The sequence below is a fragment of the Sabethes cyaneus genome, chromosome 3 (genome assembly GCF_943734655.1).
Source record: "Sabethes cyaneus chromosome 3, idSabCyanKW18_F2, whole genome shotgun sequence".
In the NCBI taxonomy this organism is placed as follows: domain Eukaryota; kingdom Metazoa; phylum Arthropoda; class Insecta; order Diptera; family Culicidae; genus Sabethes; species Sabethes cyaneus.
Window position 1 is genome coordinate 199,949,398 of NC_071355.1, and position 26,842 is coordinate 199,976,239.

The 26,842-nt window shown below is 38.8% G+C and overlaps 2 protein-coding genes across 6 annotated transcripts in view; one reads left to right on the top strand and one right to left on the bottom strand.

Moving 5' to 3' along the window:
• Positions 1–26,842, top strand: part of LOC128743226 (tyrosine-protein kinase Btk29A) — a 206,135-nt gene that overhangs the window by 34,985 nt on the left and 144,308 nt on the right. For all 5 annotated transcript variants that reach the window (XM_053839762.1, XM_053839761.1, XM_053839763.1 and 2 more), the window contains exons 3-5: positions 16,394–16,489; positions 16,572–16,704; positions 16,781–16,924. In XM_053839762.1, the coding sequence (XP_053695737.1) occupies positions 16,394–16,489; positions 16,572–16,704; positions 16,781–16,924 (373 nt within the window). The remainder of the gene's footprint in view (positions 1–16,393; positions 16,490–16,571; positions 16,705–16,780; positions 16,925–26,842) is intronic.
• LOC128743228 (trypsin-1-like) lies at positions 4,232–5,165 on the bottom strand. Its single transcript, XM_053839768.1, has 3 exons — positions 5,099–5,165; positions 4,578–5,035; positions 4,232–4,513 (listed from the first exon to the last, which is right to left on the bottom strand). Exons 1-3 carry the CDS (start codon positions 5,163–5,165, stop codon positions 4,232–4,234), a joined length of 807 nt encoding a protein of 268 aa, XP_053695743.1.

A 26,842-nucleotide genomic window follows, 5' to 3' on the forward strand; every position in this document is an offset into this window, starting at 1 on the left:
TTGAATCTACTCATCTTGCTAGAACGAGCACACTATAAGCAGAGCTAATCTTTTCTTCGCACACTGGAGACAAAAGACTATTTGCTCCGTATCGCAAAGAGAATATTGATCAGGCAATTATATGGACTGAAACGGTTTGCTCCGTGACCTTGAGAGTATGTATTCGGTAGTGCTCCGTCAGAAAAAGAAGGATGAAACAAAACTTACGTTCTATCAAGGGCAGAGCAAAGCACAGCAACTGCAAAAAAATCGTGACTTGTCAGAAAAGGAACCCCAGAAATAGAGCAGTACAATGTGCAAGATGGCTTCACCGGGCTCTAGGTGACCTACGAATGATGACATCCCGATCAGGAGGGCATAACAAGATAACATCAAATTTATAACACATTCTGATATTTATAACACACTGTGTTACAAATCGGAAATAAACTGATCAGGAAGTGAAAACAAAAGTTTCAAATTTGTAACAGATTCTGATAGTTATAACTCATTGAGTTATATAGGAGAATTAGGGCTTTGGCCACTACTAAAAATGTTACATATCATCACTGGTGTGCCCGGGACACACAATGGGGAACGTGCCATACATTTTCTATAAAATTTAACGCAAATTTTATGTGTAATTTCAAATCTGATTTCAAGCCAAATATTACATGCAATACCAGCCTAACTTTAAGTAAAATTTCAAGTACTATTTCAAGTCAAATTTCATGTTTATTTTGAATTCAATTTGAATTCTAAATTTAATGTTCAATTTCAAGTTTAAATTTTGGTCCAATATCAAATCCAATACCATGTAAATTTGACATGCCATTTCAAATGAAATTCAAAGTAAAATTTCGTGTCTAATTTCAAGTGCAATTGCAAATTGCAAGTGCAAATTGCAATCTAAGTCCTATTCAGTTGTTCAGTTTTCTGTGTTCAGTTTCAGTGCATCAGAACGAAATAACGATTACATGTAGCGAATTCTTATATCTATCAATTTTGCATTAAGAAAATTTTGTTGTCAATTCTAGACTTTTTTTGTTTATTTGGATAACAATTTATTTAAGCATCCAACAACAGCAAGTATATAAAATGAAAACATAAACTATTGCAGTTAGAAATATACTCGATGCAAAATGCCGCTCCTGTTAAGCCATCTTTTATGTATTTTCTGCACTTTATTAGGTTCTAACAACGAATTGAAACGAACAACGAATTAGGATTAAAAAGAAAATCTCTCAAACTTTTATTTTGTTGGTAGATGCTTGGAACCAAACGTAATCAAGCAAACACATTATGAAAAAAATAATTAACGATAAAATAAAATGTTTTAGTTTTTTTCTCGGTTTACAAAATTTAAAAGCAACAAGTGTTTTCTCCAATCCTTAACTAACAAAACCTCGTATAATTGAGAAATATTTTCTTCCACGCATCATTAAAATAATTAGGTTCATAATTGTTTTTAATCTTTACTGTGGTTGGTTCCTACCAAAATCAGCAATAACATTTATAGAATCAAAACCTGAAATATAAAACTCATTCAAAAACAAAGTTTGAATGGCCAGGTTCACTTCAATATATTTTCTGATATATTTGAAAGCACTTCGAGCAACACTGTCAGAACGGTGCAACACTGATAAAACGGATTCGATTTCTTTTTCTTGATCACAGTCTCGTACCAAAAGAGATCTATTTATAGACACCCGATCAGGAGGGCATAACAAAATTATAACTGATCCTGTTATTTTTCAACCAATTTTTTGCTAACAACGGCTGTTATAATTTAGCTACTGCAAGTGGTTAAAATAACTCAAATTCTAACAAAACTGCTTAGCGGTGATAGCAAAAATATAACAAAGTTTGTTATGTTTTGAACAAAATTATATCAAAATTTGTAACCATATTTCTAACAAATTGTGTAATAATTTTGATAAAACAAAAACTTCTTTACCTCTGTCTGCTATATCGACATTTTTCCGACCTATTGTCAAAAATAGTACAACTATTTATCGTGAACATTTACAAATAACAACAGAAAAAGATTTTCACACATTTTTTCAATTTCAAAAACCGCATCCTTTCAGTCGGAATTGAACTCATGACATACCGCACACGATGCCATCGTCTTAACCGCTGTACCAGAACTACTCTTGAATGTAGGTAGTTTAAATGCTCATATGATTTGACCGATAGCTTATTCTGTCAGTTGTCAGTTTTTTCTGTTCGAGCTGTCTATAAATAGATCTCTTTTGGTACGAGACCGTGATCAAGAAAAAGAAATCGAATCCGTTTTATCAGTGTTGCACCGTTCTGACAGTGTTGCTCGAAGTGCTTTCAAATATACCAGAAAATAAATTGAAGTGAACCTGGCCATTCAAACTTTTTTTTTAAATGAGTTTTATATTTCAGGTTTTGATTCTATAAATGTTATTGCTGATTTTGGTAGGAACCTACCACAGTAAAGATTAAAAATAATTATGAACCTAATTATTTTAGTGATGCGTGGAAGAAAATATTTCTCGATTATACGAGGTTTTGTTAGTAAAGGATTGGAGAAAACACTTGTTGCTTTTAAATATTGTAAACAAGACGTAAACCGAGAAAAAAACTAAAACATTTTATTTTATCGTTAATTATTTTCATAATGTGTTTGCACGATTACGTTTTGTTCCAAGCATCTACCAACAAAATAAAAGTTTGAGAGATTTTATTTTTAATCCTAATTCGTTGTTCGTTTCAAAAGAACCTAATAAAGTGCAGAAAATACATAAAAGATGGCTTAACAGGAGCGGCATTTTGCATCGAGTATATTTCTAACTGCATTAGTTTATGTTTTCAGTTTATACACTTGCTGTTGTCGGATGCTTAAAAAAATTGTTATCCAAACAAACAAAAAAAGTCTAGAATTGACGACAAAATTTTCTTAATGCAAAATTGATAGATATAAGAATTCGCTACATGTAATCATTATTTCGTTCTGATGCACTGAAACTGAACGCTGAAAACTGAACAACTGAATAGGACTTAGATTGCAATTTGCAATTGCACTTGACATTAGACACAAAATTTCACTTTGAATTTCATTTGAAATTGCATGTCAAATGGACATGTTATTGGATTTGATATTGGACCAAAATTTAAACTTGAAATTGGACATTAAATTCGAATTAAATTTAGAATTCAAAATGAATTCAAAATAAACATGAAATTTGACTTGAAATAGTACTTGAAATTTTACTTGAAGTTAGGCTGGTGTTACATGTAAAATTTGGCTTGAAATCAGATTTGAAATTACACATAAAATTTGCGTTAAATTTTATAGAAAAGGTATGGCACGTTCCCCATTGTGTGTCCCGGGCACACCAGTGATGATATGTAACATTTTTAGTAGTGGCCAAAGCCCTAATTCTCCTATATAACTCAATGAGTTATAACTATCAGAATCTGTTACAAACTTGAAACTTTTGTTTTCACTTCCTGATCAGTTTATTTCCGATTTGTAACACACTGTGTTATAAATATCAGAATGTGTTATAAATTTGATGTTATCTTGTTATGCCCTCCTGATCGGGCAGCTCGAACAGCAAAAACTGACAACTGACAGAATAAGCTATCGGTCAAATTATATGAGCATTTAAACTACCTACATTCAAGAGTAGTTCTGGTACAGTGGTTAAGACGATGGCATCGTGTGCGGTATGTCGTGAGTTCAATTCCGACTGAAAGGGTGCGGTTTTTGAAATTGAAAGAATGTGTGGAAAATCTTTTTTTGTTGCTATTTGTAAATGTTCTTGATAAATAGTTGTACTATTTTTGACAATAGGTCGGGAAAATGTCGATATAATAGCAGACAGAGGTAAAGAAGTTTTTGTTATATCAAAATTATAACACAATTTGTTAGAAATATGGTAACAAATTTTGATATAATTTTGTTCAAAACATAACAAACTTTGTTATATTTTTGCTATCACTGCTAAGCAGTTTTGTTAGAATTTGAGTTATTTTAACCACTTGCAGTAGCTAAATTATAACAGCCGTTGTTAGCAAAAAATCGGTCGAAAAATAACAGGATCAGTTATAATTTTGTTATGCCCTCCTGATCGGGATGCCTATGATTCTGGAGATAAATAGCCCAAAACCAAGTTGAATGGAGCGTTAAGTAACAGCAAATATTTACTGTTGGACATATCGTTTATTTGTCGAGTCCCGCTTTTCGATTTCAATCGTCTACCTACTTCTTAGGTCTTTACTGACGAAGCTTATCTTCGATCCAATCGATGTAGGAAGCGACACCGGCAAACACGGTCGGTTTGCGTGCAGTTCCACAGGGAACGGCACCCCATGAAACGACCCCAACCTGAACCACTTCGTCGCCCAGCTGTTTGACCAGCGGACCACCAGAATCTGCCGAACAACCACTCTTGGAACCGTCCAGAGGTCCAGCGCAAACGCTGCTATCTTCCAATGCAAGCGAGAAGTCCCACAAACTGAGGCAAGTGTCGTATTCCACTAGGGGGAGAACTGCTTTCTGTAAAGGATCAAAACGGGTATAATCTACGGTTCAATGATTTTGAACTTAAAAAAATATTTACTCGTAGTTTTTCTGGGTAGTCTGGAACCACATCGGTCGACACCGATCCCCATCCGCTGAGCATAACATCACCCTCAAACTGTTCGAACTTTTTCGGCAGCTGAACGGCTTTTACTTTATCGTTCAATTCGAAAGGCTTATTCACACGAATAACGGCGATATCATTCGGTGCAACACCTCCTGGATACTTCTCGTGAATGGTAAATGTTTTAACCAAGCGACGTTGTTCGGAACCTTCGTGAACGGAAGTGTCGTGTTCGGCGGCAACCACCTCGATGTAACCATCGTCCGAGTAGGAAGTGCGACAGTGGGCCGCAGTTAAGACAAAATTCTCGTTCAGCAGCGATCCTCCGCAAAAGTGCAAAACAGGTTTGTCGGTCTGGTTGAAGTTCCATTGCAGCGAGATTTGGTACGGGAATTCGTGCTGGCGAGCTTCATCTCCTCCGACGATCCGTGGGGCTTTGGAAAAATTATTGCGTTAACTTTGGCGTTTTGTTGATCTCAAAATCTTAGGATTCTTACCAGATCGGGAAGAAACGCAAGCCAAACTGGCTGCGAAGAGCAGTGCCACTGTCAGTTGGAAGGACATTGCACACTGTTCGGTAGCTTAATGAAGAGATCGACTGTAATTTGCTGTGCGTTTATATAGTAATCTACAGTGTGAATGTTCGCTCTTATCAGACCTACTTACCGTTCTCAAGTATGGACACGTTTTGATGGATTAGCTGACACGAATTCGTGCCAAGTAGTTTTAACAGGCCTTTAAACTTACGTACATGATGAGATACGTAGTTGAGCTTTTCAGTTTCTACTCTGTAGAGTTGTAACTTTTTCCCAGTTTTCAACTGCTTTTTTGACACAATGTTGTCCAGGTACAACGGAAGTCGGTCAATTTTATTTAGGACCAATAGAAGCAATAATTCTAAAACTGCTCGTCATAAACATTGGTGCTATTGCGAGGCATGATCAGCTAGTAAATGTCATTCAAACAAAGATAAAAACTAAACATCGGAAATTGTTGGTTTGAATGTTCTGTTTCGGTTATACCATTACCAAAATGTTAGAGGCTTGAAACGCATAAAACATAAATATTTGAATACAGCAACTTTTACGTATACTTTATCAATAATCAGCAGGTGATTTGATCATGCACGAAGCTGAAAGTCTGATATCCGATTCTAGGTATGTACTTATATATAGTAATTTTTAAAAAAACCTGTTATTAAATACAGAATTTGTCATTATACAGTTAGTCGTTTTAATATGGATAAATTACATATGAAAAAAAAACAATTTCCACATTTCGAAAATAAATGAAGTGGTCACTTGCACGTTTGCCTGCACGCGATGTATTTATAAGTGTGAAAACCCACTTTCAAGTTCAATTGGTTTATGGCAATGATTTTGATAATCAAGTGGAAAATTTTATACTCCAGTTTCAATAATCCCGCACAACCGAAGCGTTCATTCATTCGCTGTGACCACAAGTAAGTCATATTGTGTCATATCATAATATTATAGAAGAAATGTCCTGCATTAAAAAAAAACAAGTTAATACCACGTTAAATAGAATGTGTTGAACTAATTGACCCCACGATAGTTGCCCGTCGATGGTGTCGGTGTGTCGCACTTCAATTGTCGGTGCATATGGTGTTCATTTTTCAAACAAAAAATATTTAACTCAACGCATAAAGCTTGTTAGGAACGGTGACCTTTTTCCCTCTGTGCATTCAGCATTCCATTCGTCCAACATTCTTAGCTCGCATAAGCTCCCATTCAGCTACTTTTTAATACTTTGTCATGCATCCACCGTAGATAGGTCTGTCTGTAGTCCCTTATAAATCACCATCGGTATTGTTGTTCTATTTAGTTTCAAATACAAGCCGCGCACACCTACAAGTGCTTCACCCTGTGCCACCCAGTGAGGTCTCAATCCTTCGGGTTGAGTGAGGCACGGTTCCAATGCGATGATGGTGCCGTTGTCGCCGTTACCACTGACTGCTGCGGTCGCAGCTGTGGAGCTCAAAAGTAGCGTAAAAAATATGCTTGTGATGAAGATTTAGTACTACCCAACTGATGCTGATGCTAGACAAAAGCAGCGACCGAGCCCATGAAACGGTTGAAGAAACACGGATTGGAGGAAAGCTTTGACTCACTTCCTTCACAATAGAAATTGATTTATCTCCTTCTATGTTGTGCATGCGGAAGGTCCAGCCTCGTCGTTGAGTCCTTTGTTTATCATAGCTATATGTCAATAGGATGGGAAAAATCGGTTGGCCTAATTTTCCTCGTCGATATATGCCTGGGAACTTTTTCCATCTTATCTCTCAGGTCGTTGACTTACTGAGGGCAGTGATGATTGAGTATTTATTTGAACCTTTCGGGCGGAATAATAATCGTATGGTTTGCTTCTAATTGAAATCGTTTAGTTACGCATTCCGACGATTTAATAGAATCCAAATTTTTTTCCCTAAATAAACCAGGAGCTTCAAACATTTTCAACTTATCCATAATTTGACTAATGGACCGCATAGGCCGTATCAAGAAAACGTGCGATGAATGATCGCCTCAATCATTCCCCTTAATGATGGCGGCATAAGTAAAGCTGATGGAAATTTTTAAACTTATTCATCACATTCGCTTCGGCATTTGAAAATTGTGTATCTGCAAAGCTTTCTCCCGTTTATGGAATCGGGAATTCAATCAAACCACAATGGGAATGCATTTAGCAAAGTATAGAGTTACTGCCAATAAACTGGGGGCGTTCCGTTCAGAATGCCCTCGCCAACTAGCAGCCTCTTGAAAAACGACATTTCCGACGTTACTGTAGAATGAAGTTCTTCTGCTCTTCCGTTTGCTACTTTTATGCTCTTATGTGGGGCACTGTTACTGTTCGACAAAACGACGAAGCAAAAGTGTCGCTGTCTGTCATGGCAGGAATGCTACTTTGTAGCATGGAAAATAGTGCACATATTACATGTGTAAGTAAAGTTGAGCTAAAAATAAACTTCCGATGAAAGCCACATTTCAAGAACGAATGGTTTTCATTTAATATAAGTGAAATGTTTTTTTTTGTTTTTTTCAAACTTCGCAAACATTACTTATTCAATAGTATCAATACAGCTTTTTACGAGCCATAATGGCCAACGTGTTCGTAATATGTTAACGGCATTTTTGACATTTCCCTAATACATCGCACGTTTTCTTTCCGCACATTCCTTTAGTTTTACCGTGGACGTGCGGAAAGAAAAGGTGCGATGTATTAGGGAAATGTCAAAAATGCCATTAAAATATTACGAACACGTCTGCCATTATGGCTCGTAAAAAGCTGGATACTGTCCAGCTTTTTACGAGTCATAACGGCGGACAGCATAATCCGTGTTCGTAATATTTGAGCAGCATTTTTGACATTTCCCCAATACATCGCACGCTTTCTTTCCGTACATTCCTTTAGTTTTACCGTCAACGCGTGGAAAGAAAACGTGCGATGTATTAGAGAAATGTCAAAAATGCTGTTGAAATATTTCGTACACTGTTTATGCCTTCCGCCATTCTGGCTCGTAAAAAGCTGGATACAAATTTTGGAAGGTTTTAATTAGAAATTTTAATTTTGAAGTAATTTTAGTATCGTTGAGAGGAGCCCGGCGGAAGGGGATTTCTGAACTATAGAGCCTTTTTGACTCTATCACATTTAGCGTATACCACGCCATTTTGACATCGAAAGCCTGACGTCGGCTTGGTTTCTTCTTCAAAGTTGCGCGTGATGCCAAAGAGTGTGGAGCCTGGAAAATTCTTTTCTGTTCCCGGCAAATGCAGTAATGGGCGATTTGATGATAGCTGATCAATATTTGAATGTGTAGATTGAGAATTGAGGGCTGATTTTTCAAGAACAACAACATACATTATCAACGTGTAAAGTCGTCTCGTTAGAAGTACCCATTATGGCAAAGACGGAGTTGTAGCTCGAATATGTCAGTTGCGGAAGAATTTCAACCAATGCAATGATTAAACAATTCAGTGCACTTCAGCAAACGATCAATAATGGCCTAAGGTTACCTACTTCGCCGCTTTCAAAAACATGAGCGTTTATAGTACCTTACTCCAGCATAACCTTCGCCATTGATACATTCGAAGATTATCCAATCAAACGGAACCACAAATCTACCATGTCTTGATGGATGGTCGACACTTCTCAGATATCAAAGTCAGAATCTGCCGGTTAGCAACCCGATATCGCCGAAAACTATGCATTGTCCATCGAATCTACCCTACCTGACATATTGAAGCATCGCATGCCCTCCCCCATTAGAATGTTGAACGAAATAAATTGAAGTGGAGGAAATACACCCGATTTTTCCAGGAAAGCAAGGTCTGGCCGGTCGCCAGCAGGAGAAGTAATACGACGAACTTCAGTCAAACCTGTACCGTTCTCATGAAATACGGAAATTCTGTCAAGTGCTACGTAAAAAGGGCGTAGATAAAATGATGGGCACAGGAACCATTTTGATAAAATTCAAACGATCTTCTGGTAGGATTTGACTTCATGCTATTATGCAAAGGCCGTGCTGGAGTAGCATAAGGCAAATAATGTCGTTTTTCGTGCCGAAAGATCATAACCCCTCAAATATACCTGTGCTGCGGCCAATCGACAAATACTAGGCTATTATGAAGCAAAATCTTCTGAAACATCCTAAAGTAGTCAAAACAGTTGAAAAAGTGAAGGAAGTATGAGTAAATATGCAAACCATGTCGATTTTGAGGTTGTGCAAGATCTCATGGATGGGGTTATAAGGTCAAAGTGCCGGCATTCGGATACGAAGGCTAAATTTAATAAAATAAAAACGCTAAAACTAAGTTTAATTGTTTCATTTGATGCTTTGAAAGTTTGGTTACTATCGGATGAAAACTCGAATTTTGCGAATTAATTTTGTGTGTTGCAATTTTATGTGGACACCTTTTACTCGTCGCCAATTCGTTGAGTGTTTTGACATACGCAAATCGGCTTCAACCTGATCAAGTCATCTGGCGCGGGTCCCTCTATTCCTGGTGCAGGTGGTGCAGCTCGTGGTTCATGCGCCTGTGTTATTCGCCGCTTTCCATTTGTACACCGCCAAAAAGAATCCGAAGCACCTTTCGTTCAAATACGGCCACAAGCAAAGTTACAGTCTAATGTTCATAGAGGACTACCAGTCTGATTAGCGGTTTGTACATCGTCAGCTTTATGGGGCAGCGTATGCTTCTTGATTGAAGCGTTTTGCACAAAGAAAAGTAGGCCCGACTTCTTGCTTGAATGCGTCGTTGAATCTCCTTACTTTTATTGTTGTCGGTGATGACCAGAGATCCCAAATATATGAGCTCATCAACCGTTTCCAGTTCATCTGTCCGTTAAACGTTGTTTTGTCTTGAGCCTCTTCCTACCAAATATTCGATTTTTGATCGTTTGCCCTCGAAACTGTTCTTGTGCATTATCTGACATAGTTGTTCGCACTCAACTGTATCGTATGCTGCCCTAAAATCCACGAAAATGTACTGATTATTATTATTTGTTTGCATTCTTTAGACAAGCGGTCTACATGAACACTTAAGAACTAAGAAATAAAACTGGAAGGGTACATAACAATTTGTCACACAATCGCGAAAAACACTAGAGCTAATATTTAAATTAGACAAACAAAAGAACCGGTTAAATAACAAACACATTGTTATGATGGGATCATTCCGTGCGTAGTCTATTCTGTGTTGCTGGAGTCGCATAATATTCCAACGTCGAAGTTGACGCGGCTGTACATTGAGGTTTGTTCTGGGTTTCGCCATGGAAGGAATCTCAATCTCATGTTTTAAGAAGCGTGAATGGAATGATAAGAGGGGGGAAGGTCGTAACAGGGGAGGGAGGGCTATAACTCCGAAATGCCTGGACGGTTCTTCACCAAACTTGGCATATTCCTTGACGTAAGGGAATCAGCAGTAAAAGGTTGACAAGCAGAGGAGAAAGGGTGGGGGTTCATAAGAAGGGGGGGGGGCATAACTGCGAAACACCTGGACGGTTCTTCATCAAACTTGGCACACATGTTCTTTAGCATGAGGCAATCAGAACTCAGGGGGTTGACAGAAGAGTCATGACAGGGGGGGGCGTTCATAACAGGGGGATGCCATAACTCCGAAATGCCTGGACAATTCTTCATCAAACTTGGCACAAATGTTCCTTGACATTAGGGAATCCGCACTGGGAAATCCGCACTAGGCCATCTAAAAAGGGGGGAGATATCTACATAAGTAAAAGGGGTTGCATTTCTCTTGCATTTAAACCGATTGTAGTTGTGCAACTGATTTTGAGAAAAAAGAGGGGTTTCACCGAGGAGGAATATATGCTAAATAAACCTTTGTTTTGTTTCTATTATAGCGATTTTCAATGAGCAAACCAATGCATAATTAGCTACACACTTAAAAAACTCGGCAAAATCTGCCGAAATTCAAACACCCGAGTGTTCGGTGAAAATTTCGGTGGTGCATATCGACGTTTACGGACCTTTACTAACGTTTGGTATTATAAAAAATTTTACCGAACGCTCGGCTGTCCAAATCTCTGCAAACTTTTGCCGACTTCGGTGCTTTTTTAGGTGTGTACGTGACAGAATGCGGAGCTGACTGGGAAGTAACTGACATGTAGGGGGACGAGGAACGTGAGTATGACTGTATGTTCCGCCATAGCTCCGGAACTTCTGGACTGTTCTTCATCAAACGTTGTTTGTCAAACACATGTTTTGGCATGATTCTTTTATGTCGGAGGGTTGACAAAAGAGGGAGGCGGTCTCTTACAAGGGGAGAGAAAGGTTCAAATGGGTGAAGGGGTGCGTTTCTCTTGCATTTGGAACGATAGCAGTTATACAAGTTATTTTATTTCTGAAAGGGGGAATAGGGCGGCCATTAAAAACGGGGAGGTTCAAAAACGTAAAAAAAGCTTTATGTAGATTTATAGGGAATACCGAGAAGAAGAGAGATTTATAAGTGACTAGCTGTCCGGACAAACTTCGTATTGCCACCAATTAAACTGTGTTGTACATAAATGGTGAATCTCAGATGACCTTTGTCACAATCTCGAGTTTTGCAAGTTTCTGAGCAGTTCATGGGTGTTTTAATATACAAATTTTCCTCACAGTAAAGTAGAAAACAACTCCCCCCATCGCTCAGCCTGATAAAATAAAGCGGATAGCATTTAAATATTCACCATCATTACAAACCATTTCGCCGAATACCATTTTGCGGAACACCAATTCTCGGTTGACCGTAACGCGGAATACAGTTGGATTTCGAATTTGGCATGGTTCGATTTTGGCATGGTTCGATTTTGGCATGCCTCGATTTTGGCAACAAAAGTATTCGTTTTTGGCAACACAAGATATTTCACTTCTAAAAATATGCCTAAATATCAATCAGTTTCTGCATACATAGTTTAAATGACGAAAAAATGATGCCCTCAGTATGTTCATGAAAAAAAGTTATGTGGTTTCTAACAATAATATTTTCATTGCCGTAGGACTACGTCTTACCGCAGGGTGTCAATAACTTATTTGCACCGGACGGATTGCTCTTGGCGGACTTTTTAAACATAAAATGGTTGCAATCGTTGATTAATGATATTTAGTCAATTTCTAAAGCATTTAGATTAAGTTTTTTCATATCGAAAAAAGGTCTCGATTTTGGCACGGTTTCGATTTTAGCAACATAGGCACCACGCATTTGTTGCCAAAATCGAAATCCTACTGTATAGAGTTTCGCAGAATACCGTTTCGCGAAAAACCTTACGCGGGATGTACCATTTCACGGAAAATCTTTTCGTAGAAAGTACCATTTCGCAGGGGTGACCCAACTGAAGGAAAGTAATAGAGGTCAGTAGATCTAGGAAAATAAATAAACCTAGATAGAGGTGATCTCTACGGGGGACTGCCCCCCGCAGTGGCCGGCGCTTCCAACGGCAGGTCACCGGCAACACTCGCGGCCTGTGGCCGTCTCGCGCTGAATTATCTAATGTTACTATTGATAGTTTTTGGTGGTCTGGTTATTGATTGATGTTTTATGAAAGAGTCTAAAATTTCCCGAGTTCGATTAGTTTTTGAGTTACGCAAAAATTTCTGTTTTATTTGTATGAGACTCCTTATCCCCCTACCACAGGGGTGAGGGGTCTCAAACCATCATTAAAAAAATTCCTGCGTCCAAAACCTCCCACATGCCAAATTTGGTTCCATTTGCTTGATTACTTCTCGAGTTATGAGGCAATTTGTATTTCATTTGTATAGGAGCCCCCCTCCTGAAGCGGGGAGAGGTTTCAATTCACCATGGAAAACATTCTTGTCTCCAAAAACACCCACATGCCAAATTTGGTTCCATTTGATTAATTAATTCTCGAGTTATGAGGAAACTTGTATTTCATTTGTATAGGAGCCCCCTCCTCCTAAAGCAAAGAGGGTTTCAATTCACCATAGAAAAAATTCTTGTCTCCAAAAACACTCACATGTCAAATTTGGGTCCATTTGCTTGATTAGTTCTCGAGTTATGCAGAAATTTGTGTTTCATTTGTATGGGAGCCTCCCCCCTCTTAGTAGGGGGAGGGGTTTCTAACCATCATAAGAACCTTCCCTGGCCCCAAAAACCCCTATTTGCAAATTTTCACGCCGATCGGTTCAGTAGCTTTCGATTCTATAAGGAACATTCGGGCAGACGGACAGAAATGTATTTTTATAGGTATAGATTTGTATGGGAGCCCCCCCTCTTAGTGGGGGGAGGGATCTCTAATCATCATAAGAACCTTTCCTGTCACCATAAACCCCTACATGCAAATTTTCACTTCGATCGGTTCAGTAGTTTTCGATTCTATAAGGAACAGACTATAAGGGCAGACAGAAATCCATTTTCGTAGGCATATATTTGTATGGGAGCCACCCGTCTTAGTGGGGGGAAGGGTCTTTTGCTATCTAGAGAACCTTCCCTGGGCCCAAAAACCCCTGCATGCACATTTTCACGCCGATCGGTTCAGTAGTTTTCGATTCTATAAGGAACATAGGGACAGACTGGCAGACAGACAGACAGAAATCCATTTTTATAGGTATAGATTGGGGGGGGGAACAGAGAGGAACTGACAAAGGGAGTAGTCATATTCAAATGCGAAAAAGGGTTTTGTTTCTTGCATTATGAGAGTTTTCGTTACAAAAACAGATGTACTAGTGACTGAGTGACAAAGAGGCACCGAGTGAGATCGGGCAATCAGCTAGTGTAAAGTATAAAAGCAGGAAGTGTTTGTCATCGTCGATGGTTTTTCTCTCAATGTACCACCAACACCACCCAATAGGTAGCCAACAATCAGGCAATCGACTGTAGGTAGGCAGCCTGCCACCTACCATATCCCACCACCAGTGGAAACAAAATTAATTTGCGGGCCGCGTTGATGACAGGACTCGTGTCAGATACAGAGATGTAAACAATCGGGTGGAAGGAGGGCATTGGTCTTGGCCGCTGGCGTAGGGCAATGACCGGTCACAAATTGCTTATTTATAGAGCAATGTTCAAATCTCGCAAAGCATTTGGAAAGAAGACCTCAAATTAAACGTTTATAAAGGAACCTAAGTAAATTATCATACAAAGTGCTTAAGTTATTATATCCAAATACAATTACAGTGAATGTGTGACTTTGGGATCACAGGTAATCCCGTTCCTAAGCCGTTTTCTCAATCTGACGCCTTCGCCAGTGTGTTTCAAATTCCACAAAACCCCGCAGTGTTTGTTTAAACTCAACCCGATTCTCCGTTGAGCCAAAATCCTTTGGCGGATCGGTAAAGCCCGAGATTACTAGACCAGTTTGTCGTCTAGCGCGGAGGGAGCGGCAAGTGGTTGGCAGTCCGGCGTGTATCCGACAAGAAGCAGTGGCCGCAGACAGCAGCGTTGGTGGAATCCCGAGAAGACGAAAGGTGATGGTTGAAGAAAGTACAGGTTAGATAGTCTATGAAAGAGAGTGATAAAAAGTCAAGAAAGTGAGAATAAATTTGTGAAAAGCTAATCGTGAGTTTCCTTCGGTTATATCAAGTATTTCTTTGCTTTCCTGCGAAGACCCAGGGTAAGCGTGCCGACCCTGTGGCCTTTTCAGGGAGTCTCAGCAACGTTCGCTTCTGAGGCTAACAGCCGGCGATCAATCAGGTACGTCTTGAACCAATTGATAAGGTTTGATTGTTCGTCTGGGTGAACTGTGGCAAGCAGATTATGGTGGTTAAATTTATCGCAGGTTGCCTTTCCGTCCGTATAAGTCGCATCAACTTGAAGGCCCTGATCCATCTATGTAAGACAAAGCGATGAGAGCTGTACGAGATTGGTGACGGTGGATCTACCAGGGTTGATGCGTTGGGCTTCCGACATTTCTAGAGGATTAGTCAAAGAGTAAAAAATTGCTGGTAGCAGTTCTTCAATGGACATGTCAATGACGATGCAACCGAAGGAAATAGAATGGAAGTTAACCTAGGATTGCCTATAAACGATAACAGCGATCCGGCTGTTATCCGGCTTCCGATCTAAAATAGAATAGCTTTAGATTGGTACTCCCGATCTAGAATAATAATAATAATAATAGAATAATAGAGCCGCCGAAAAGGACCGACTTCCTGCAGAACTCTACAAAAATGGCCGAAAACCGCTAGCAACGGCACATCACTGGATAATTTCAAGAATTTGAAAGTAGGAGAAACTACCGTAGGAGTGGATGAAAGATATGGTTTGTCCCATTTACAGAAAGGGCAGCTCGATGGCAGTAATTACCGTGGCATCGCAGCTCAACGCCGCCTACAAGGTGCTTTCCCAGATCTTGTTACGTCATCTACTCTAAATAGCAAAAGATTTCGCAGTTCAGCATCTGGCAGACTTTATGGGCGCCTTTCCTACTGCGGATCAAATTTTTACACTCCAGATCCTCCAGAAATGTCGAGAGTACACAATTATAAACTAAGAAAATTAGATTGCTGCAGCGATACAAAATAGTTGGGAGGCTCAACGGGAAAGACTTTTTCGGGAAACGTCGGGCAAGTTTTGCTCAAAACTAATGTAAATATTTGTCTGAAATTAGAAGTGATGGCCTTTTTACAAGACGGAAAAGCGGAAATCTGACACATTACCATATGTCTGGAAGGTTTTGAGCGTTGTCTGGTGCGCTATCAAAAATCTGGCGACTTTGCGCACAAGGCATTTGACAATAATTACGTGTCGATCTAGACACCGGTCCTAAATCCGCAGTATTGATAGTTATATTGGTTTAGGTCCAGGGTACTTATTTCTTATGAAATTAAAATTTTGTAGTGTTTCGGATTTATTAAGTAGGTACATCGATAAATGGATTTGATAGGGTTGGTAGTTATGCACATTAAGTACATAAAAAGCACAAGTTTTTTATAAATACTTCCTTCCGTATCATGATGGTAAAATTTTTAAATCCTTCAAATTATAATCTCCGTGTGTTGGTTCTATTATCAAATAAACCATAAGAAAATGCAATCTATCTTGCTAGTTTTTTTTTCTTGCACCATAAACTATCGCTCTAGTTTGTTATATATTTCATATACTGCTCATTGACTGCTCATTGTACTACATTTTCGTAATTTCTCGCTTCTTCGCTTCAATGCTTTTCGAAATATGTAATAAAAATTAAAGTCGCACCATTATTGCCTGAAGTCATTTCATTTTGCACATTTTACACTATCACTGACACACTACAGTTCAATCCATTCTTGATCATGGAACTAATACGGATCTTTTGTTTTTTCTCTCTTTCTCTATCTATCATAGAAACGTCGCGAGCGTGGTCGGATCAGCGTTCGAGGAGTACGTCTAGTGGAGCCGGCCGTTTTGAACGGCGAAGGAGGTGACACCGCAGCACCGGATGTACGTACGCTTGCTCTCATCTCATGGCAAATAAAAGTTTGCGCTTACTAAATGCTTCATTTGGGTCTGTTTGTCGTTGCAGGGTTATCCCTTCCAGGTAGGATACTGTGAAAGTGACGGTATCTATCCGGGAACGACACTGCCACAGTACACGTTGTATCTGGTAGCCGATAGTGAGAAGGAACGCGTCGATTGGATCGTTTCCATTCGGAGAGGTGGGTCATATGCGTTTTTTGATATTTTCTCATGTAGTTTTCGAAATTAAATATGCATTTTTTTCGACAATTGCAGTTTGCGAAGAGTACAGTCCAAAGTCCTTCCGGTACCATCCAAGCCTTTGGCAGGGCCGGAAGTGGTCCTGCTGTAAGAGTATCAATCGACGGGCACTCGGTTGTCAGCTGGCAACACTGTGGCCAGAGTACAACAATAATCCAAGTAAGTGGGTTTTCAAAGCTTTATCCTAATTAACTTCACCCAATTTTTATAAAACGATTGTCTTTCCAATAGATGAGATACAATTCAGGAGAAAGTGTTTTATAGTATCCCTAGGGCAGGACAAGACTTGAAGTGAAAGAGAGGAAAATTAGATGAGTGGAGGGTGATTGAAGCGGTGCTTGCTTGGTACGTGGTTCGTTTCTTTCTACCTTGCTAAGGGATCCTTGGGTTGAAACAAGTTATAATGGGAGCCAATTATAATCGGATTCGAACCCTGTAATTGGTCGATATTGCGTACCGCTTTAATCTCAGACTCTTCCCCTTCACGTCTTGTCTCGCCTGTTTCATTACTTTCTTCTACTATTTCCGTCGTCTATTGGAAAGTCTATCACCATAAAAAATTATTTAAATGTCTGCCTTCATTGATAAAATAACACAAAAGCATGAGGTTGATCTAATTTCTGCTGTTATATTGGTCGATTTAGAAACTGGATCTTTGGATCTTTAATCTTTGGACATATGGTTGAGTCTAGCCTTATGTTCACGCTGTAATATTGATTTAAGATAGTTCATTGACCTATGAATGAAAATAATAAAAATGGTTACAAAACACTTTCATTTTCAGTGAACAACTAAATCAAATTAAACCAAAATTGGCAGCCCACAACCTTCGTTGAACCTCCGACCAGAGCACCGAACTTTCTCTTCCTCTAACCATTCTCCGAAGCACGATGCACGACTTTACGACCATCAACGTATTCCATTTGACCTCGGCTGGTGATTTTCCAAACTCGAATAAAATAAATAGATTACTATCAGCTTCCCGCATAGGTTGTCCCGCGCAACGGTCGAGAGTTGAACTCTGGCAGAAGGTTCCTTCCAGGTCCCCGGCGAGCATCAAATTAATGGTTCCATTTGGACAGAATGTGCTGTGCCTATTTCACAATGCGTTTATTGTGTTACCTGGACTAACGCGACACGAGCTCCATCCGAGATGAATGTAGAGAACGGAACGGAGCGCATAAATCTTAATGCTTTATTCATAAACAATTCATGTTCCCATCACAATCGAGATTTTTGGATTCAATGGAATATGGTAGTGGACTGTTCATTTTTTTTATTTTTATCGAAGCCTCCCAATGTCATTTTTGTTTATTCGACATATAAGCGGAAGATAGGAGGAATAGCTTAAAGCTTATTCAGGGCGTAACTCTCGCAAGGGTTCAAAATCTCTTCCAAGAACCATAAAACCATAACCACGTATTTTTAAGACTTTTTCTATGAAGTCATAAGCCACAAAACTGCATTACACCTCAAATTTATAATAGATAATAAATTCATTATTCAAAACAAACAAATTATCAATTGCTTGTTTGACAACTAGGAAGAGCATTCAACAAAGACCCGGTATTTTCTTTGCATAATGTTTTAACAGATAGAGGGATTTTATGGTTTTTATTGATTTCGGAGCACGAAAAGAAACGCAGTAAATTTTATGCTACAGAAAGCTCGTTAAAAAGCGCAAGACCGTAGAAAAACTCTACAAATAATCATTAATTTCTAAGTGCTCGGTAATTTGCCGTTGAAACAAATAAACCATCTAACAACCAACCATTTTCTGCATTACATCACAGTGTTGATTTGCTGTGGCAGTTTGTGTTGTTTGAATTGCTTGTTTGAAATCAATGCTCCCAAAGAGACAATTCTTTAGGGGGGTCTACTGGAGTTGAACATATTATGAATATCCGTAAGCTCCGTCAGCAAAATTAAAAAAGAAAACCCCGTACCGATAGAGTGTCTCCGGGCGGAATGACTATATTGAGGTTACGTTGCTTTTTTTTGCTTCTCTCCCTTATGCTTGAAATAACTGACCCGATAATTGACACTGCAAACGGTTAAAATTAACTTCCTGCTAACACTTCGGCGTGCCATTCTTTATTGCCATTTCTACTGAAGGCAATAGTAGGATCGAGCAGCAGTGAGCATGAGCATAAATATGCTTTACGACTTTCTTTCCTCGGTGCCCATTCGAAGCCACACGGGAAAAAGTGCAAAAGAAAAAGTGCGCTTCTAATGTGTAAGTAGGTAGACGCCAATTCACCTGTCCTCTCCTCGTGCACCTAAACTCACCTGCCAGCCAGAATACTACCCTTCTTGCTACCTGTTCCGATTGTTTAGGGTTGCATAAATTGCGCTTCTGAAGCCGCTCACCGCTCGCTTGCTGTCTCTTCATTTCTCGGGTTGTGTAAAATTTTCCTTTGATGACCTGTTTTGTGGGACAATTTCATACAAAAGTCCAGTAGAGTACACGCAGACTCGGTCACAGGATGTAAAAACAAGTGTTGTAGTTTTATGGTTGTAAACAAAAAAAAATGTTAGCAAACAGTCCGTCGATCATATTTACTACGGAAAGAGTGTGGACGCTTGGCTATTTGTGCTGCAGTACTTGCTAAGCTAAAAAGACCCTTTAGATGGAAAATGGCTGGATAAATTAGTACGACCGCTGCTGTAAACATTTTCCTTTTCAACGATAGTACCACTAAACACGTTCCGTGTTTCATTTCAACTATCACCATAAAAACTCATATGTAGGGCTCGAAGACAAACATATCGAAAAAGGTAGCAAAAGTCGTCTAATGCAATTTGCCTACGAAACTGTGTATGGATGGCGTTGATGCAAGCGACAAAAAGGTAGCTCTTTAGAAAAAAAAATTAGAACCGCTTGCAGTTTTGTTTGCAAGCAGAACCGTTTTCTTCCTCCTTACACATCCTTCTTCGAATGTCTAAATCGAGGTTATTAGTGAGAGGAAAAATGGGCACCCGACCGTGTTGCAAAATGTTGCAAAATGTTAATTGCTTTCTTCGCCGGAACTTGCGCCGCATAATAATAATAATATTGAGATGTTTTCTTTTTTCTCATTCTGAAAAGAAATTCTCAACAACAACGATACAAGTGGTATGTTTGACCTCGAAAGAGAAACCCACAGAAGAGGGTAACCGACTCGAAAGGAGTTTTTCAAAGCTGTTTCTTTTTTTTGTGCAGCACCCGTGAGTCACCTTCTGCCGGTTGCCACAAATCGGTTCATTTTTAAAAGCGTCTTTTCCCTATTACTGTTAATAAACTTTGAAGTGTGCGCAAAAATACGTGACCATTCTAGCCGGATATGAAATGGAATGTAATTTGAATAATCCCACCACGCTAGTCATTATACTCATGGTATAATTATCAACCAAATCTCTATGCATATCATAAACTAGGGTTTTTGCGGTACCCGGAACAATTCGGTTTGCGAAGTTACCAGTTCCGCTTTTACTTAACAGAAAGGGCTGTGTTAGAAAGCTAACGTAAGTGCACAAAAAGCGAACAAAAGATGTAGTTATACACTAATTATAAACGAGATTTCAAGAAAAAAGAGATTTGAGTTCTTAACAAAAAAGGATGTTGTACATTGTACATAATAGATTTGCAATCGGTTGGGTCTCAAGGTTGGACACCTGCAGCAAAATCAAATTGAAATGTTCAAATAAAGTAGTCAACAGATCTATGAAAATTCAAGTGTGATCCTACATCACGTAATTTAGTTGGAAGAGATGTAGTTTGTTTTCCAATAAAAATCCAATAAAAATCCGAAATTTCGAGTTCACCGAAATTTAACGAAATATTACGGAATTTACCTTAGCTTTTATGGTAAACTACCATTAAACTACAGCTGTGTCCACGGTAGATTTCGTACGGTTTCGTTTGATTTCGTGAACTGAATTGTGAGCGGTGGTCAAGCTGTGGAGCCACCAACACAGGCAGAGATTAAGAAGGCAATCAGTGAGCTGAAAATCAGTGAGCCTCTGGGAAGGATGGTGTCCGGAAAAGACTTCTAAAAGTAGCGAGCGAGCGGCTGTACGAAGCAATCCACCGAATCATTGTCAGCATTTAAGAGGAAGAACAAATGACGGAAGAGTGGTTGGATGGCCTCAAAGGCCCTTTTTTAGGAGAGGACATCGACTCGAGTGTAAAAATTATCAGGGCATTACATTAAACAATTCCGGCTATAAAGTGCTCTCCCGAATCCTGTTCTGTAGACTGAAAACGATAGCGGAGTCCTTCGTCGGCGATTTCCAGACTGGTTTTCGTTAAGGTCGCTCCACGATGGTTCAGATTACCCTGTGTCAGTTACTTGACAAGTTCCGGGAGTACACTTTGTAGACTCATCGTCTGTTTGTGGACTTTAAGGTGGCGTACGATTCAGTCAAGCGAAACGAGCTGTAGCAAATAATGCAAGAACATGGTTTTTCGACAGTGAATGGGTCAAAATCATGCGTCACAATAGCGGATGAGACCACAGTCGCTTTCGTGATGTTGGATGGATTGAAACAAGGGATGCACTCTAACTTGCTATTCAACATTGCCTTGGAAGGTAGAATACGAAAAACAAACGTGGAATGTTACAGGACTAACAGCACGAAATCTCACGTGCTTCTTTGTATTACGTCCATGGATGACGTCCATATGTTCGGAATTAACTGTGAGCAGTGGAAGAGTCCTTCAATCCTTTTAAACGGGAAACTGTGAGATTAGCACTTACCATTAATAACGCCCAAACGAAGTGCATGAGTGCTGGCAGGAAACGTGAGAGCCCCAATAGTGTTGGTGCTGATGGGGAACCTTTTGACATAGTGAAGTAATTCACATACTTTGGTACGCTTGTGATATGTGAAAAAGATGTAAGCCGCGAAGTGAAACGACGATTTGCTGTTGTGAATCGGGCTTCCTACGGAATACGTAACCAGCTGAAGTCCCGTAGTATGTTAATCCTCCCGGTGGCCATTTACGGACATGAATCATGGGTTCTAAAGCAAGCTGAGCGCCGAGTGCTTGGGGTGTTGAGTCAGAAATTCTGCGATCAATAGTTGGTGGAAAAATGGAGTGTGGCGCAGACGCATGAACAACGAGCTATTGATACACACTCCAGGACATCCTTTGAATAGTGGCATGAAGCTAGATCCAGCCAGAAGCGAGTAGGACCCTCGTGTTACTTCAACAGAGAAAGCAGACGCTTCTGTAGACACTCTGCCCGTTTATAGTCCAAGTAGTCACGAAGGGCGAGCTCGGTTTGCCACATGAGCAGATCGTTTGCCAAATCATGTATTTCTCGGCAAACTTTGGGAGTTTCTGCATCCTTACTTCCTCCGGAACACTAAACTTGTGCTGGGCGGTGAAGTACAGTAGCCCCGGAAGCTGCCGGAAGTCCGCCTTGACGTAAGTCTCATCATCCATGATGAGAGAGTTGAGAATTTTCTATGTACTTGTACATAGAACGCGAACGCTATGTACGCGAAATAAATTCGCGGCGTTGCTTTTCGGGTGACGCCATTTTTTCCAATTTTCGAAAAACTGACCGCGATAAAAATACAGTGTAAACAATACACTCTTAACTACTTTTTCCCAAATTTTCAAGAGAAAATACCCAATGGGTAATTTTCTACAGTGTTTCTTCCGTGATGCAATTTTATGTGGAACACCCTTCACCACGATGGTTCTTTATGTCTCGTGTGTCCTCAGCTATGAAGATAGGAAACATGTACGATTTTTCCCAGTTTACTTTGCTCAAAACGCATTGAAAACGGCTGCTAAAGACACGATTGAGACAGCTGTACACTGACAAAACACCACTACCGGAATTTCATCCGGCCTAGGAGTAATTTTGCAGTCATCTCGTCGCTGAGTTGCTATGATACTATGATAGTCTAAAAAAGCTATCCACCTTTTTACGAGCCATAATGGCGGAAAGCATAATCCGGGTTCGTATTATTTTAACAACCTTTTTGACAGTTGTCTATTACATCGCACGTTTTCTTTCCGCGCGTTCACGGTAAAACTAAAGGTATGTACGTAAAGAAAACATGCGACGTATTACTGAAATGTCAAAAATGTTGTTCAAATATCACGAACATACCCGCCATCTTAAAAAGCTGCCACGCCCTCGGAAAAAGCTGGATAGGGCAGATCCCAGAAGCTCGCAGGATGTTGACTTTTTCTCATCGTCAACCATTTTAAACCGAATGTGTCAACGAAACCTCGCAATAAAAAGCCGAAAATTTCACTGAACTTGAAAAACGAGACATTTATGCAAAGCACTGTTTAGTCTCCGTCAAGCACTTACTGAAAATTGTTCAGAAAGACGACTCTATTCTGTTGTTACTTGTCAACCATTGAAGTGGAAACTGGTTATAATTACCGCAAACAAATTGATGTAGTTGTCGAATCCGATTTCAGTTAATATGGTAATCTCAAGTTTGTAGTCTGCGTGCGCCAGGTATAAATCGTCGATTTTCGTTTGCGTGATTCGTATATTCTGGTAGTAAACTCAGATGCAATTTCCAATTGAGTTTGCCTGTTGCTGTTGTTGTTGTTGCTGTTTTGGAGGACGCGATGCTGGAGTTAACAGATGAAGGAGTAAAAGCAAAGTCTTGGGCCTAAACGCCTTTTTTAAAACTTGACCCTTCTTTATCGATAGACTTCACAGCCGGTTGTTAGGGTACAAGACAGTTACGGGACTAGTGCAAAAATCCTACTGACTCTATCTAGCAGCGCTACTTAGCCGGAATTCGAACATACGATGAATGGTTTGTTAGACCAGCATCGTCTCTGAAAGCTAACTGGGCGGGTGGATGAAGGAGTAGTTAAACACTGAAAAACCCGATTTAATCCACCTAGTGGTGAAAGGAACCTTTGTTATACGGTCTTACTTGCTATTTGAGATAGAAATCGACACGGCTTCGGAACATAATTCATCTATTGGTTATCGTTACGCAGTGCGTTGGTTTACATAAAATTTTTGAAAATTGAATAAGTTTACAAAATTTGATCAAAATAAGAACACTTTTAAATTTTGATAGATCCTTTTTTCATGAAATTGCTGAGTAAGGATAAGTAAGTTATTATTAATCTGTTGTTATTAATCTGAATAAGTGCAAATAAAAGTAAGTTGTAAGAGGAAATCTTATTCTTTAACATATACATTGTTTAGTAAAGGTCTAGTTTATAGGTTTTTGAACTATGCATAGTTTCCTGTAATGCTATTCCACAGAGAACAGACATCCATTCACGAACAAATTTTTTGGGAATTGTTGGATAAAATTTCAAATTAAAATCACCTAACATGCTAGCGTCACCACCACTATAGTTTCCCAACTAAATGATTCTTTTGATTTGCACACTGACAACCTTTGGCTCCTCTGGCGCTAGTTTATATGGACTATAAGCGTTATGCTAGCGCCAGAAGCTAGTTGTTGTGAGTTTAGTGTAGAATTTTATGCGCCTTCAGCGACATCATCACTATAGTTTCCCAACTAATTTGACATAAGTTTTATCCAAGTGGGGACCTTTTGCTTGGATGTCTGTTCTCTGTGGCTATTCTATTTGAATCACATCAGTAGAGTTTTCTTGTATAATTTTCATCAATTTTTATTAACCTTCGGTTACTCACGCTGTTGTATTTGATACAACACGTGTAGGTTTTCCAACGCCATATTGTTATAAAGTTACAAAACGTTGTTTAACTAACGTATATTCTTCAACAAACTTATTGTGCGCAAAATGTCATAATTATTCAATGCATTAATAATTTAAACTGTTGGGAAAATGTATGCAGCAAAACTATCAGCAAATGTAAAATGTTTAAAATGTATCCGTCTGCTGGTAGTCGAGTAATTCGGAGTCAAAATTGGGGCATTCTTTATAATCAAAGTTCTACAGTTCCTAAAAAAGCAAACATACAGGTATACTATTTTCAGCAAAGTTGTGTATTTTTATTATTTGTACAATTTTGTAGTACATATAAAAGTTATACAACAATTACAAAAAGAGCAAAAATAGAAAAACTGATTTAACAAATTCATATACAATAAATAAGATTTTTCTATCTTCGCTGCAGAGATAGAAGGTTACTGTCTTCAACAAAATTTCTTGTAATAATATGTTCTATAACTTTGCAGAACACATCAATGTGTTATATTGACACTGAAGAAAAATAAATTTTTTATTTCACTTTTAGGGGGATTAATCAAAATTTAAATTCTACCAGACGATAGAGCTTTCAATTTCAAGTAACTTTTACAATGGTTTAATAAACTTAAAACCAAGTTTTCCCACTCAAAACTCTCTTGCACACGTTTTCTTTGGTTTGGGACTATTGTGTGCGCGAGTAACTGTATTACAAAAGTTGGCGCGAGTGTTCGAGGGTTAATATCTTTTGACCGGTAAAACCAATTCTTATGAAATTTTGCATATATATTCGTAGTGTGAAAACCTCTCGTTTGATATTAAAATAATTGAAATTAGGTAAATTTTCTTCGTTAAAATCATTCTAAATTATTGTTAATTTTGGTGTAGTGTATACGGTTGCTCATAACTTTCAAATTAAACGTCCAATCAAAAAATCATTCAATAGTGATCTATTAGGATATATTATCTTTCAAATGAGACTAATAGCGCATAAATCGGTTTGGCCATCTCTAAGAAACAGGCGATAATTATTACCTTGTCAAAACAGGTTTTTTAAGGCTAACTTCTAAACTACTTGTTTGTTTTCAATAAAAAAATCCTGAACAATTTAGCTTTAATAAGGGCTTTCATTTGATACTAAGATCGTTGAAATCGGTCATGTAGTTCCGGAGAAACCCGTGTCACGTATTTTTCACATTTTTGCTTATAACTTTTAAACGAAACGTCGTATCACGAAACAACTCAATAGTGATTTACTAGACAATAATACCTTTCAAATAAAAGTAATAGCGAACGATTCGGTTCAGCCATCTCTGAGAAACAGGCGATAGAAAAAATCATTACATACATACATACACACACACACACACACAGACATTGCTCAAATCGTCGAACCCTATCGATTGGTATATGTGACTTGGCCCTCCGGGCCTCGGATCAATTTCGTGTTTTTCGACCAATTTTTAAACCTTTGTTATAGTATAACAAAGGTAAAAATGAAGGAATGAAATGATGTTATATAAGCTTAGAGTCGCTAAAAAACGAAAAGCTTAGAGTCAGAAAACACGAAAAAAGAAAGAAGCGAAATATTTCACACAAAGTATAAAATGGCTGAAAAATGCATCTGAAGATTATAAAGAAGATCAGAGAATGTAAAAAAATATGCTTTGAATTGCCGACAAAGCTTCTAAAGAACACAAAACACAGAAACAGACAGGCAAAATGAAGTTCCCACCTCATCATTTTTGTATTTATCCTATTTTTTAGTTTAAATTAAAATAAACACACTGTAGTTTTTTTATTTATATTTTTTTCAAATTTAATTTATGGAATACTGAAAAAGAAAAAAAAATGAGATGATATGCCCCAAACGAGAGGTCTTGATTTACTGATTAACTTTACTGAAAACGGTAACTTTCTATATAGCCAGGATTCCAAGATATTCCGAGATACAATGTGACTAGAATGGATGGCATCGGAGCGGAGCCGTTTAAGATGGGTTCAGTAAACTATCCAATTGTCTACACCGGTTGATTGTAAGAATGAGGAATACAGAACAGCTACCGGAGGAGTGGAAGGAGTGAATCCACAAAATTTACACATTTCACTGCGAGGATTATCGTGTGTTAACTACTATATTAGTTACTACTATGTTAGTTATTTCCATATCTCCTACAAAGTGCTCTTTCGATGATACTCACCATTTGTGCCGGATTTGTGAGAAGTTCATCGATAATGCTGATCAACGACGGAGTAAATCTACCGCGGTAGATCCTCCAAAAATACGGTGAATGTAAATTGTAAAGTTCATCGATTTTAATGCTGCGTATGACACTATCGACCGCGAATAGTTATGGGATGGATGGTACCGTGAACCCCCGCTAATATGATGAACAGCTAGTTCAGATTACGCGAGT